Source organism: Piliocolobus tephrosceles, chromosome 10, assembly GCF_002776525.5.
Source record: "Piliocolobus tephrosceles isolate RC106 chromosome 10, ASM277652v3, whole genome shotgun sequence".
Classification (NCBI taxonomy): domain Eukaryota; kingdom Metazoa; phylum Chordata; class Mammalia; order Primates; family Cercopithecidae; genus Piliocolobus; species Piliocolobus tephrosceles.
The window spans coordinates 105230636-105246102 of record NC_045443.1 but is presented as its reverse complement, the minus strand read 5'-3'; the positions used below and the strand labels follow the sequence as shown (position 1 = coordinate 105246102).

Below are 15467 nucleotides of genomic sequence, written 5' to 3'. Positions count from 1 at the left end.
TATCAATGGAATACACAGATAATATGTTTAAGAATAAGCTGATATGTATCTGTTTTTTTAAACTCATTTTTGAAATTATAGATTTACAGAAAAGTTGCAAAGATAATATAGAGAGTCCCTGTTTACCCCTCACCCAGCTTTCCCTAATGTTAACAGCTTACACAGCCATGGTACCTTTGTCAAAACTAAGAATCTAACATTGGTACAATATTGATCTGGTTTGTCTACGGTGTCATGACTGAAAACTATGCAAGGGAAAACATATTTTTCTTGCAGTGGCAAAGCAGACATCTGGGGTTTGTGTTTGGTTTTGGTGGGGGGACTGGAGATTCCTGGATGCTTTTAGACATGCAGGGAGTGCTAGTCACACACATTCTCTTAGCAAACTTCCTGGAAGGGAGTTCCATTTCTGGGTTCGCAGTGTCCTTACCCAACTCAGGTACCCCCTGCTCACCACCCAGCTGGGACTCTTGGTATTCTTCATTTTGGCATCATTCTCTCCTGCTGCCTCCTCATTTCAGCATCAATCTCTCCTCTGCCCCAGCCTCACTCCTCCCTGTTCAGGTCTCTGGACAATATGGTTCTAAACTGTCAACCCAATCTCTACTCAAAAGGAGAAGAAAGGCAGTTGCAGAGCTAGCAGAGAGGGTGAGCAGTTCTTCCTATTGCTACATGATACTACTGTCTGTTAATTCCACAGTTAGGGAAAAGTAAAGTCAGGACCTGTGTATTTCAGTGACTTATGCCAAAGACTGTTCCCTGACATTTGGAGAGTGGCAGTCTCAAGGCTCCTGTGTGTGGGGTCTCAGGTTGTTCACTGCTCAAGGCCATCTAGCCGAGGGAGCCAAAATCTAAATCCATGCTCTGCTCCCAAACTCGGCTCCCCCTGCCTCCTTTATTTGCCCAGAGGAGAAGGCGCCTTGTTCTAGGCTGTTGATGCTAGCAGCTTCCCTGTACTCTTGAATTCTTGATTTTGTTAAGATGATCTGCCAGTTCGGTGAAGAGACCACCAAAAATGACTTCAAAAAATAGTGATAGCAACAGCCAAAGTCATAATGCAGCTGCTTTCAAAACCGATGATACATACCTTGGAGAGGCTGTAAATAACAGTACTTTGTGAGCATAAAATGGTCTTCCTTCTACCAGAAAGGTAACATCAGACATTTCTTTATTGTTAAGAAAATGAGGATCTGGAATTGGAAAGGGAAAAAAAGGTAGCTTTAGTGGAAAAAAGGATGAAGTTTAGATTTATCTTGTAGAAGGTGCAAATAAGAGTGAGCCAGGAAATCTTGGTGATAAAATACTCATTGGCAAGACAGCAACCAAACAGCAGACAGGACTAATCAGAGGAACAGTCAAGCCACTGAAATTTAGTTTTTCATAGGAAATCCTTATAGCTTATTTGTGATTAAAAGTAGCATTTCCCCAGAGAAGATTCACCTATAGCTAGAGTGAACTTTTCAGGTGTGAAAGGTAATCACCCACCTACCTTGTCTCTAAGAATGCCGCTCATCCCCACCTCTGCTGCTCTCTCTCAGGGCTCAGTGCCCTCCCTGCCCAAAGGAAGTGGTTTAGAAGAGCTGTCCCCTTGCCACTGCATTCCAGGTGATTTAAGTCCAAGCCTTTCTCTCCTGGGGTCAGTGACAAATGAGCCAGTCCCCTGTCCTCATTTTCTAGAATAAAGATTTAGCTACTACTTACTGAGCACTTATGATATGCAACCTGGTTGCACATTATCCCCACTGTGCAGTTGAAGAAACTGAGGCACACAGAATTTACAGTGACTTGTTCAAGCTAGTGACTGGTGGAGAAGCTACGATTCAAACTCGGACATTCTGATTGGATGGCCTGCTTTGTGAAACACTAGGATCCTCCAATTTGCCTGTCATTTCAGCCCTTGAGACCCGAGGCTCCTGAAGGTGCCAGTCTGTCCTCAGCTCAGCACTTCTGTGTTGTTGAGAATATCCATCAACACCCCCTGTCCTACGTTTCTTGAATCTTCCATTTCCCTCCATTCCCTTTGATATTACCCTAATTTGGGCCACATCCTCTCTTCCTGGGAACTCACAGGAGCCTCTGTTGGTCTCTCTGCCTCCACTCTTGGCCCCCTCAATCTGACAGCCCACCTCACTGCAGGAGCCATCCTTCCTGAAGCTAGCTCTGATCATGCCACTCCCCTCCTCTGCTACAAATCATTCAATAACTCCCAAGTGCTCCCAGGATAGAGTCTAAACGTCTTAATGAGGTCACTTGTGACTGGGCTTCACTGCCTTCTCTGGCTTCTCCCTGTCAAACTGTGTGTGTGCTTGAGCTATGGGTGGCTCTCAGTTCCCCATGGGTGCTATGTGCTCTCTCCCCTCTGGGGTCTGCACTCATTGTTCCTTTACCTAAAACACCCTTCCAGCCCCTTCCAAACCTGGCTCATCCCTAGGTGGTCTTCAAGTTTCAGACATACTGATCAGATGCCCTTGGTCAGTAAGCCTTGCCAGATTCCCCCACTTTCCCCAGACCCAGTAGCCCCAGCTGAGTTCCCACAGCATATGCACCCCTGCTGTAGCCTCATCATGCTATGACGTATCCACGTCTGTCCATTTCAAACCCTTTCATCTGTGTCTAGTACAGAAAGGTGGTAAAGTGTAATAACAGTATGGGCTCTGAGGCTAGAAATCTCAGCTGTGTAACCTTGGCAAGTTATTTATCCAACCCATGCCTCAGTTTCTCCTTCTGTAAAAAGGAAATTGCAGTACCCATTATACTCCATCACAGAGTAGTGAGGAATAAACGAATGAGTGAATTTATGGAGAGCACTTAGCAAAGTGGCTGACAAATGAGTATCCCTCAATAAACATGACCATAATACTATTTGTAGAGGTTCAATGGATGTTTTTTGAGTGAATGAAATAATGCCTTGACTCCTGTTGCAGAAACTTGCTCTAGGAGGCTGCCGAGGACCCGGGGGCCCTTCTTAGCCTGTAGGCCCCTTTGTTGTTGATGGGCCCTTCCCCAGGGCTCCAGGGGCTGTGCTGAAATGAAACCCCACTGCGTCCTCTGGCTGGATTTGTGGGTTGTCCTAAACTATTGAGGGCAGGACCAAGCCCCTGTCTTCCTGGGGGATGTGAACACTCAGCTGTTGCACTCACCCTGTCTGTCTGTACTGCTGTAACTTGGACCCACAATTTGCCTTCCAGACTGATTCTCTTCACTCAGATCCTGAACGCTGTGCTGCCCCAGATGGTGATCCTGGTGGTCCTCCACTCACCTTTCTCTGTCGGTACAGAGCTGCCTCACTTCTTCTCATTTTTTTTTTTTTTAAAGGCTCTTACTTTAAAAATATCAGAAAAGCATAAACAGTAAAAATCACCTGTGTAATCCCACTTTCTTTAAACATTTTAATTAAAAAACTCCCCCCAGAACTTCTGAAATGATCCAGATAAGGGGAAAAGAGGCTGCAAGGGAAAGCCTGAGAGTTGATGAAAACTCATTTCTTCACTTGACTTTCTCTCTGCTCAGTAACCTGCCTCCCTCTGCTCACCTATCACACCCACTGTTCATCTCCAGCCAGTTCCCCATTCCTGCTTCCCAGACTATTAATATCCTCTACTTTCACTTTTAACACTCTCTCCCAGAATTCACTGGGAGGGCAAGAGAACACCATCACACACACACACACACACACACACACACACACACACACACACACGCGCACACATACATCAGTGCTCTCCGATTTGCCACAGTCCCCACCACTCCCTATTGTCTAGCGCTGAACCCATTTCACTCATTTATATCACCTGCCTGGTCCCACAGAGATGCTGGTTTGAGATCCTTGTCACTAATCATTCTTGTCTTTTCTTTAAAGCAGGTCCCTAACAAACCACTATTTGGCTATGCTAGCTTGAGTTGCTGGACTGAAGACACAAAATGTACCTGCTCTATATTCCATTCGTTAATAATTACATGATGCTTTTTCTTTCATATCATGAGCTTTGAGCCTCTTAGGTCTGCCTTTTCTTTTCTTTTTGGTGCTAACCCTTGGAATTCTAATGCTTGAGCTGAAAACCAGACACTTAAATTTTAAAAAAAAATTTTTTTGAGATGGAGTCTCACTCTGTTGCCCAGGCTGGAGTACAATGGCATAATCTTGGCTCACTGCAACTTCCACCTGCCAGGTTCAAGTGATTCTCCTGCCTCAGCCTCCTGAGTAGCTGGGACTATAGGCATGTGCCACTGCGCCCGGGTACTTTTTTGTATTTTTAGTAGAGACATGGTTTCACCATGTTGGCAAGGCTGGTCTTGAACTCCTGACCTTAAGAGTAGTGAGGAATAAATGAATGAATTTATGGAGCGCACTTAGCAAAATGGCTGACACATGAGTATCCCTCAATAAACGTGACCATTATAGTAGATGCTCAATGGATGTTGATGGTATTTGCTCTGCCTGCCTCGGCCTCCCAAAGTGCTGGGATTACAGGCATGAGCCACCATGTCCGGCCCAAAATCAGAAACTTTTAACTGTTAGTGAAAGAAACTTCAGCAAATTCAGGAGGAGAAAATGTTCCCTCCCATCCTGTAGCTAAGGGAAAGCAGATTTTATGCCACTGAAACTGACCTGGCAAAAGTTTGCTCTAAGGATGGTGTCTTATGAGGCACCGAGACATCAGAGATTGTTGCTATCCTGGGAATGTACCCCTCACTCTCTAACGTTTGCTAACTTGACTGGTCTTTATAACGTGTTGCCCTGATAACATTTTAATTAATACCTATTTTCTATAAGGGAGAAGAACTTGTGACTTGGGCACATCCCAGTTTTCCCCCACACGTGGTCAGAAAGATAGACAGCCTTTGACTCAGCTGCTAAAATTTTCCATTTCAGCAAAAAGTTGTGTCTCATTTAAATTAACAAGTTATTCAAGATGGGAACAAAAATAACTTTAAAATAGTCCCATGAATTCAGCCTTTTAATTAATCTAAACTGGCTCATCCCTTTCAAATTTTGCTAAAGAGTAGAAATTTCAGTCTTCTATTACTCAGATGTCCTTCAACTTTATTAGGAAAGGGAAACAGGAAGTAGGAAAGGTCCCCAACCTATCTAAGGAAAAGGAATCCTTTATCTTTAATATTTTATAACTCTCCAGGCAGCAGGCAGACAGGCTCTTCCAACAGAAGGCTCATGTTTCAGGCCTCAAAGCAGCCTGATATTCTCCTTTCTGTAGGTTGATCAACCCGGTTGCAACAGCCCCAGGATCCTCTGAAAGAACCTCGTGCCTGATGGAAAGGTTTCTTCTGAAAAATCTCAGAAGCTGGGACTGCAGAATGACAAAATTACGGCTTCTGGGCACACCTGGGTTCAAGTTCCAGCTTCACCCTGTACTGATATTGCAGCCATAATGTAGGATGAGTCACAGTGCCTGCCTCTTGGGGTGGCCTGGAGATGACTTGAGATAGGGTAGGTCAAGTGTGTGGCTGGAGCCGGCACGGTGAACGCCTCCCAGAAGAAGAGGTTATTGATACTGTCATGGGACTTCTGAGCATCCAGCCTCTGCAGCTCAGGTATGTCCCCTCATATTTTTATAGGTGTGTGTGTGTCGGGGGGGCTTTGTTCTCCTGTTCTCTTATTTCCCTGTAGAAGGATCTCCACTAGAGGAACAACCCTGGCTCCTCACTGTCTCCTGCTCATTCCTTCTTAGTGAGGAAGAAGGACTTTTAGAGGGGAGAGTTTGGGGGACAGAGCTGCCATGTGCAGTGTGGCCTTCTTTCAGGAGCCACCTGTGCAGGGGATGCGTATGGAATCAGGAGGTCTTCCGCAGCCCCCACTGTCTGTGTCTAGGGGAGAAAGTCCCTTTAATTGGCAAATCTCCTTGTCCACATTCCCAAGGTATGTTCTCCAGTGTCATCACACAAGAAAGGAGAAATTCTGATTTCCCCCAGCCTGACTCCTGAACCGACCTTGTTTGCCCTTGAACCCCCTCCCTCCTTTTTTATGGCATTCTTTGGCTCCTCCTCCTCAAATCACAAAGCAGCAGCCAACACAGGCCCGGGGGAACCACTCACCCAAGCGTGAGGTCTGTTTCCGTTTGATCTCCGTGAGCTTGGGGATGGGGTAGGGCCCGTAGCAGTGTGTGAAGATGACGCACAGCTGCTGGCTGATCACTTCGTTCTGCAGAAAAGAAAGAGGAGGTCATGATACTGGGGGCTGTGGCCAGCCTCAGCCAGGCTGTGCCCCAGGAATGCATCCCTCCAGGTGATTAGAGCTCACACATTTACTGCAGGCCACAGGAGAAATCCTCTGGGGTAGCACACAAGCCGTTTGCACTCACGAGTCCTGGATTTACTTGCTCTGTTTTGTCCACTGTCTATTTCTAGTGGGTTCACTGGTGAAGCTTAAGAAATTTGCAATTAAGTTCTTTTCTCTGGCCCTCATGATTCGCTACCCACTGGAAAGCAGGTTTTTGTAGTTCATAGAGAAAGGAAAGTAAGGTCTTACCCCAAACCCACCTTTACCAATACTCTAAAATTCTGGAAGCAATGAATTCTCCTGAAATTAGCAGGATTTCAGGAGAATTATCCTGAAATTAGCCCTTCTGATCCTGTGGCTGTGCTCTCCATTAACGAGACAAATTCTCCTGATTCAGCTTTCGTGTGAACTTGATTCTGGTGCTGAGGCATTTCCAGACCCAGAAGTGCTCAGCTGAATCATTGGCTCCAAACAAAAGGTGGGAATGAGCTGGTTCCGCAACCCCAAACTACAGCTGCCCTTCACTGCTGGGGACATAGGAGCCTGCTTCTCCTTGACCCTCAGCGTTCCATTGATCTCTTCCCACTTTGCAGCCATTTCCTTTCATTAATCTCCCTCCAGCTGCAGGTGTATAGGAGGAAGAATGAAACACAGCATTTTGTTTCTATTTATTGGATAAAGGGTGTTGAAACTAGGGGCTCAAAGGGGTCACACTGAAAAATATTTACAATAGATTAAGGAAGAAAAGTAGGTTACAACACAGTTTGTACCAGGCCTTTTTGGAAATAAAACCCTCTACAAATATATTAGGATTGACAGATATGTATAGAAAAGGATCTAAAAGAAATAGAGTAGTTACCTTTGGGTGAGATGAGGATGTTTTTTCTTTTATTTATATTTTCTACAACAAACAAGCATTGCTTTTGTAATAAAAACAATAAATATTCTTCTGAATTATAAAAGATGGGTTTGGGGCCACTAGTGATGTGAGTGGTTCAAGCTGTTCTTAAATCTACCCACTTCATTGTGTTCCCAAGGCAGAAGCATACAGCTTGGCATATAAAAGATAATCCAAACCCTTCAATTAAAGTGGGTAGATCACAGAAGGAACAGTGTCACCTCAGATGTGATTCACAGAGGCATAATCATAGTTGAAGGACAAAGAGACTCAACTTTCAAAGATGAGGCTTTATGACCAGAGGGCATTCAGTGCTCCCCTCATTTAATACTCCTAAAAATAACTGCCTACCTACGGGCTTAATGCAGTTCTTCTCGAAGTGTGGTCCCTGGACCAGCATCACCTGGGAGCTTATTAGAAATGCAAATTCTTGGGCCTTGCCCCAGACCTTCTGACTTAAAAACCCTGGGAGTGAGGCCCAGGAATCCGCATATTAACACATTTTCTGCTGATACTGACATTCCCTTAAGTTTGAGAACCACAGGTTCCATACACTGAAATTCTCTCATGGGTCTGACCTGGGCTGTGGGCTATAAATTTGTTTCCTCTGGCCTAAAGCCCTGCCACCCAAAACGTACTCCATAGACCACGAGCAGCAGCATCCTCTGGGATCCTGTAGGAAATATACACTCTCATTCAGGCCCACTGAATCAGAATCTGCATTTTTAACACACTCTGCAGGTGACTCCCATGCACATTCATGCTTGAGAAGCACTGTGTGGTAAGAAGAATTATGGCCTTCTAGAAGATTGCATGCCCTAATAACCCCTGGAACGGGGATTGTGAACACGTTACTTTACATGGCAAAAGCGACTTTGCAGGAGTAATCAAGGTTAGTGCTTTAGTCCATTAGGGCTGCTAACAAAATACTCTAAATTGGGTGGCTTATAAAGTGCAGAAATTTATTTCTCACAGTTCTGGAGGCTGGGAAGTCTAAGATCAAGGTGCCAGAAGACTCGGTGTTTGGTGAGGGCCCGCTTTCTCATAGATGGTGCCTTCTAGCTATGTCCTCACGTGGTAGAAGGGGTGCTGAGGCCCCTCTGGGGTCTCTTTTGTGGACCTACTCACCTCCCAAGGACACCACCTCCTAATATCATCACCTTGGGGGTTAGGACTTCAACATTTAAATTCTGGGGGGACAAACATTCAAGAGCATAGCAGTTCCTCATGAGTCAACCTTCAAATAGATTATCCTGGATTATCTGGGTGAGCTCAAAGTAATCACATGAGCCCTTAAAAGTAGAGGCAGAGAAGGACTTCAGAAGGGAGAGGGGAGAACAAGATGACAGAGATCCCAGTCTGAGAAGGACTTGATGCTCTGTTGCTGCCTTGAAGATGGAGGGGCCACACGGCAAGCTTGTGAGGGGACTTAGGTAACCACACTAGGAGTTAAGTGTGACAGCAACAGTCAGCAAGGGGTGGGACCTCAGTCCTACAGCCACAAGGAACTGAATTCCACCCAAAACATCTGAGCTTGGAAGCAATTCTTCCCCAAAGCCCCCAGACAGGAACACAATCCTGCTGACTCCTTGATTTTGCCCTTGAGATCCTAGGCAGAGAACTGAGCTGGGTCACACTGCACCCAGATTTCCAACCCAGAGAAACCATGAGATAATAAATAGGTATTGCCTTACGCCTCTGAATTATGGTCATTTGTTACTGCAGCAATAGAAAACTAACACATCTCATCTAAAGTTTACATCTATCGAACAATACTTCATCACCTCTGTAACCCAGAGTGCCAGACACATGGTGGACATTTGATAAGAACTGGCTGATCATAAAAAAGATAAGACTTGTTATCTGCAAAAATGCTTTGTACAGACTGTGTATTATGAATGCTAGGGATAAGTCTCACTCGTCTACACCAGGGTATGTCTCATGCATCTTGCTGGTGAATCAGCTCCCATCTAATCAACTCTGAGCGAAGTAATAAAAACCTGTTTCCTGGACTTTTGTGCCCTTCAGAGAGGCCTGTACAGTCTGTAGACTCTTCTGCATGTTTTTCTTTTTTGGCAGACAGTGGTGGTGGTTTGATTCAATTCAGGAGGTATTGATTAAACATGGAAGAGGTGTCCTGCAGTGTGAAAGGCACTCTTTTGGGGCCACAGAAGCAGGCAAAGCAAGACCCCTCCTCTGCTGGAACTCACAGTTGACCTCTCTTTCTAACTTCAATGTGTACTGTATCACCTGAGAACGGAAATATAAGGGCTGGCCATGCTTGTTCCGAATGGACAATCTTCAAATACGCAACAATGGTCAGGGGGAGGTGCAACTCCCCACTTTTTAGTTGAGGGCATTGCATGCTCACTGCATTCCAAAGAGGACAGTATGGAAAGAGGGGAAGAGAGGAAGATTACAGTAGAGAAACTTGACAAACACTGCCTCAGCCAGGTGGCCCAGGTCAACAGCAATAGTGATAACTCACCTTGATGGAATGTGCCCTTGATAAGATGTCTTTCTCTCTGGGGTTTCCCTCTGAAAAATCCATAACCCCAGTCTAATCATGAGAAAAACGTCAGGCATATTCCACTAGAGGGGCAGACTACACAATGCTTGACCACTACTCCTCAAAACTTTCAAGGTCACCCCAAACAAGGAAAGTCCGAGGAACTGCCTCCATCAGGAGGAGCCTAAGAGAAATGATGACGAAGTGTAATGTGGTATTCTGGATGGGATCCAGTAGCAGAATAAGACACCAGGTACAAACTAAGGAACTCTGGCTATTTCTCAAAGAACTACAAATAGAGCTACCATTCGACCCAGTTATCCCATTACTGGGCCTATACCCAAAGGAAAATAAATCATTCTACTCAAAAGACACCTGTACTCACATGTTCATTGCAGCACTATTCACAATAGCAAAGACATGGAATCAACAAAGGTGCCCATCAATGGCGCACTGGATAAAGAAAACGTGCTACGTATACACCATGGACTACTGTACAGCCATGAAAATGAATGAAATCATGTCCTCTGCTGTAACATGGATGCAGCTGGAGGCTATTATCCTAAGTGAATGAAAGTAGAAACAGAAAACCAAATACCCCATGTTCTCACATGTAAGTGGGAGCTAATCACTGCGTACACATGGATATAAAGTTGGGAACAAGAGACACAGGGGACTCCAAAAGAGCGGGGAGAGAGAGAGGAAAGGAGGCAAGGGCTGAACAGCTACCCATTGGGCCCTATGTTCACTATTTGGGTGACAGATTCAATTGAAGCCCAAACCTCAGCATCATGTGATATATCCATGTAACAAACCCACACATAAACCCCGTGAATCTAAAACAAAAACAAAAACAAAACCCTAAGAAACTCTGAATAAGGTATGGATTTTAGCTCATAATAATGTATCAATATTGGTTCATTATTTATAACAAATGTACCTAGTAATATAGCCTATTAATCATAGGGAAAAGTGAGTGAAGGGGTATATGGGAACTCTCTGTACTATCTTCTCAATTTTTCTGTAGATCTAAAACTGGGCCTAAAAAAATAAAATCTATTTTAAAAACCTTGTGTGGTGGTGCATGCCTATAGTCCCAGCTGCTTGGGAGGCCAAGGATTGCTTGAGCCCAGGAGCTCCAGGCCAGCCTAGGCAACACTGCAAGACCCTGTCTTTAAATTATTTTTTTTAAAAATTGGCTGGGCGTGGTGGTGCATGACTGTGGTCCCAGCTATTTGGGAGGTTGAGGTGGGAGGATGGCTTGAGACCAGGAGTTTGAGGCCAGCCTAGGCAACATGGCAAAACCCCACCTCTAAAAATAAATTTAAAAAAAACTTCCCACCATGGAAATATGATTATAATGAAAGCACTAGAAGTTCAGAAGAGCAAAGGAAAGAGGGAGAGTGGAAGCTTAAACTGGACATCAGGGGGCTCCCTACACTTCATCCAGTCATTCCCCAGAGGTTTAGGGAATGTTTCCCCATGCACTAAGCTACATATTCATTCATTCATTCATTCATTCATTCATTCATTCATTCATTCATTCATTCTCCAAATATTTATTGAGCATCTACTAAATACCAAGCACTGGCTGGTCCCCGGGAGTTGGACATTGTGCAGAGGATTAGGGGGCTATGCCAAGTGTTGGCACCAAAGATGCTGCCTTTTGTGAGGCTTTCTCGCTGCTTTCTAGCCACTTCTTTTTCAAGGAACAGAATCCTAAGAGAAAACTCCCTGCTGCATCCTTGAATCTGTCCATGTTTGTGGAGGTGTCTGCCCTGTGCCCTTCCCAGTGCTCCTCCTCCAGGCAGTGGAGCACCAGTGTCATTTGTCCTGGTTACCTGGGACCCAAAACGATTGTGAACTCCAGGAGGGCCCTCTGAGAGTGAGGGGTGGCATCATTCTTATCAGGTGACTGCTGTCAGGGGGTGAGATCCATGGGTCAGGGGGGTCAGACTGGGATGAAAAGCTGGGTTATCCAATGGGTTTGGTAAGTCCTGGACCAAAACCCAAAGATAATAGAATGGAAGCAACCAAACTTGAGGCTCATTCCATTCTGGAGGTGGGAATGGGTGGTGGTTGTGCTGGGACAGATGCCTGGATTCTCCGAGCAGCACATTTAAGCACAGTGCTTTAGGCCAAAGGGATGACTGGCTGCAATCTCAGGGCAGCAGACCAGTTGGTCTTCACATGCTGAGTCTGACCTGGGAGGCCGGGATGAGTCCGGGAGGATGGGTGGGTGGGGGTGCGCCAGGCCTGAGGACACAATCCCTGGTTAGTGCATGCCATTGGCATGCCGCTGGGTATACCTGCCATTCAAGTCTCTCACGGAAAATTCTAGATGTGCAGATGGAGTAAATTCAGGTCCCCTGGACTCAGAACTGTGTGACCATATAAAAGAACTAAAGCGGAGTGAAGCAAAATTCTTTTTTTTTTTTTTTTCTGAGACAGGGTCTCTCCCTGTTGTCCAGGCTGGAGTGCAGTGGTGCAACCACAGCTCATTGCAACCTTGACCTCCTGGGCTCAAGTGATCTTCCCACCTCAGCCTCCCAGGTAGCTGAGACTACAGGTGTGTGCCACTATGCCCAGCTAATTGTGTGCGTGTTAGTGTGTGTGTAGACGAGGTCTCAGTATGTTGCCCAGGCTGGTCTTGAACTCCTGGGCTCAAGAGATCCTCCTGCCTCAGCCTCTCAAAGTGCTGGGATTGCAGACATGAGCCACCATGCCCGACCTTGCAAAATTCTTATAGCATGGTTGCCAGGAAACTCTCCTGAGATGGAGTCCTGTGGATTTGGGGGGTGACATCTTTCCTCTTCTCCTTTGACTCCACTCTTCTCCTAAAAAGATGTGGAAATACTTTCTTATCTTCTGAAAGGAGCACTAAGATTAATCCCAAAGGTCCTTTATAGGTGGCTCAGGCTGGAGTTCTATGTGTTGGTAAAAACATAAACAATGGGATGAGATGGCATGGGTCCCAGTCCTGACCCTTCACTCACTAGCTCTGTGACCTTGGGAAGTTACTCAGCTTCTCTGGGCCTTGGTGTTCTTTTCCAAAGAGGATTAAAAATACTTGCTTGATGAGGTTGCTATGAGGGTTAAAAGACAACATATCACCATATGCTATTAGGTTGAATGAAAATAAAGTGCCGCTATTTGATCATTTTTAATCCCTAAACAGCAATTTACCATAGTTGAACCTCATTCCTTTTTTTAAGATGTCATAAAATTCATGGCAGATTTTAAGAAAAGGAAAAAAAAAAGCCCTCCTTATTAAATGTACACATCCATCTTAAGACCTGTTTCAAATGGAGAAATGCTCAATTGTGAAAAAAGCTGTTCTCAGAATCAAGAGAAAGTAGAATTACTGTTACTTTTGGGGACACTGACAGCAAGCTCTCTGTCTCAACCCACATTAAGGAACTCACTTTGGCTGGGCATGGTGGCTTGCACCTATAATCTCAGCACTTGAGGAGGCTGAGGCGGGTGGATCACCTGAGGTCAGGAGTTCAAGACCAGCCTGACCAACATGGTGAGACCCTGTCTCTACTAAAAATACAAAAAATTATCCAGGCATGGTGGCAGTTGCCTGTTAATCTCAGCTACTTGGGAGGCTGAGACATGAGAATCTCTTGAACCTGGAAGGCAGAGGTTGCAGCGAGTCGAGATTGCCCCACTGTACTCCAGCCTGAGTGACAAGAGCAAAACTCCGTCTCCCCTCGCCCATCGCCCTCCCCGCAAAAAAAGACCTACCTCTACAGATGGCTCCCTTGTGGAGCAGGCTGGGCTGCTTCGTGAGGGGTGAGCACACCTGGAAAGGTGGAGGCAGGTGGAGGGTGGGCTACCAGCCCCAGAAGGATCCCAGCAAGATCCTCGGGCCCTGAGTGCAGCACTCATCTTACTGCTATTGTGCAGTCACACATCTACTTTGATATGTCCCTTCCACTCATGGCAAGTGATGTAGAGTATCTACTTATGGTAGTAATATGTTTCAAACACATTTAAGAAAAAGATCAAGTAAATAATAAACTGCATCGATGGTAGTTTTACCTACTTCATGCTTTCTTTAAGTAGTACTTTTTCCAGGTCTGGAAAACATTCTGACAGCAGATTTCAGATGACTGGACTAGGAGAATCACTGGGCTAGATGATTTCCAAGGTTCCTCCCAATGCAGATGCTAGAGGCCCATGACTGCACCTGACTTGGGACCGTCTTCCCACCGAAAGAAGTCACCATGGCTGCAGGCCATGTCTGCTTCTGCCCTTAAAGGGGATGAAGCTGTCATTCCACAGGGAGATGTGCACTGCAGGGAAAATCCTGAAAGGGAGCCGAGTGATAGGGTGACCTCACAGTTAAAAGCATGGGTTTTGTGTCTGGGTCAGGATCCTGGCTCTGCAGGGTGACCCACTCTTGGGCCTCAGGGCCATCATCACTAACATAGGAATAAAAATACAACTACCTGCTTCCCAGGAGCTGATGAGTAGAAAGTGCCTAGAATGGCACCTGGTACACAGTGATCATTTCCATTAGATCCGTGTCCAGGCTTAAGTGCTTGGGGCCGGTCACTTCCTAAGCACAGGTCCTGACCATAGAGAAAAGGGAGGCCAGAGGGATGGTGAAGAACTGAGTGAGGAGAGGGGAGGGAGTGAAGAAATGAAACAAGGAGGTGAGAAAGACAGGCCCAATCAGTTGCTAAACACAAACTTGTCCCTGGGGTCAACAAATTAAGAATTTTTAGCAAACTGTTTTACTAACTCTTATTTTAAAAGGTTTTGAATACACACTGTGACTTTCCTCTCTTAGATGGTTGGACTGTAGTTTTGTGTAGAACTGGGAATGTCTCAGTTGATTTTCTTTTTTATAATGAATTTTTGTTTGTTTGTTTGTTTTTGAGACGGAGTCTCGCTCTATCACCCAGGCTGGAGTGCAGTGGCACGATCTCGGCTCACTGCAAGTTCCACCTCCCGGGTTCACACCATTCTCCTGCCTCAGCCTCCCGAGTAGCTGAGACTACAGATGCCCACAACCACGCTTGGCTTTTTTTTTTTTTAATTTTTATTTATTTTTATTTTTTAGTAGAGATGGGATTTCACCGTGTTAGCCAGGATGGTCTTGATCTCCTGACTTTGTGATCCACCTGCCTCTGCCTCCCAAAGTGCTGGGATTACAGGAGTGAGCCCGGCCTTTTTTTTTTTTTTTTTTTTTTTTTTTTTTTTTTTTTTTGAGATGGGGTCTTGTGATGTTGCCCAGGCTTGTCTCAAACTCCTGGACTCAAGTGATCCACCTGTCTTGGCCTCCCAAATCAGATGACTTCTTGAGCTGTTTGATATTTTTGGGATCTGATCCTATGTCTATTTGGTAGTTGTCATTTTGTTCATGGTTAATTATTACAGAGGTAGAGGCACAAAGAGATTGGACCATTCCTTAGAGGCTTTATGGATCCCATTTACTATTATTTTTTCTGCTTACATGGATGTTTTTGCTTTTGGTGACATGGACAGTTACTGTCCAACTGGGGGCTTTGCAAACAGACTCACTTCTTTGAGGGTGCCTGAGATCCCAGATGGTTTAAGAAGATGACAATAAAACCCAGCACTTTGGGAGGCCGAGGCAGGCAGATCACAAGATCAGGAGATCAAGACCATCCTGGCTAACACAGTGAAACTCCATCTCTACTAAAAATACAAAAAAAATCAGCCGGGCATGGTGGCGGGGACCTGTAGTCCCTGCTACTCAGGAGGCTGAGGCAGGAGAATGGTGTGAACCTGGGAGGCAGAGCTTGCAGTGAGCCTAGATCATGCCACTGCACTCCAGCCTGGGCAACAGA

The 15467-nt window shown here is 45.5% G+C and overlaps 1 protein-coding gene across 3 annotated transcripts in view; it reads right to left on the bottom strand.

Moving 5' to 3' along the window:
* BTBD11 (BTB domain containing 11) overlaps positions 1–15467 on the bottom strand; it is a 340058-nt gene that overhangs the window by 18224 nt on the left and 306367 nt on the right. For all 3 annotated transcript variants that reach the window (XM_023195731.2, XM_023195877.2, XM_023195806.2), the window contains 2 exons: positions 6052–6157; positions 1088–1190 (listed from right to left, as the gene is read on the bottom strand). In XM_023195731.2, coding sequence (XP_023051499.1) covers positions 1088–1190; positions 6052–6157 — 209 coding nt within the window. The remainder of the gene's footprint in view (positions 1–1087; positions 1191–6051; positions 6158–15467) is intronic.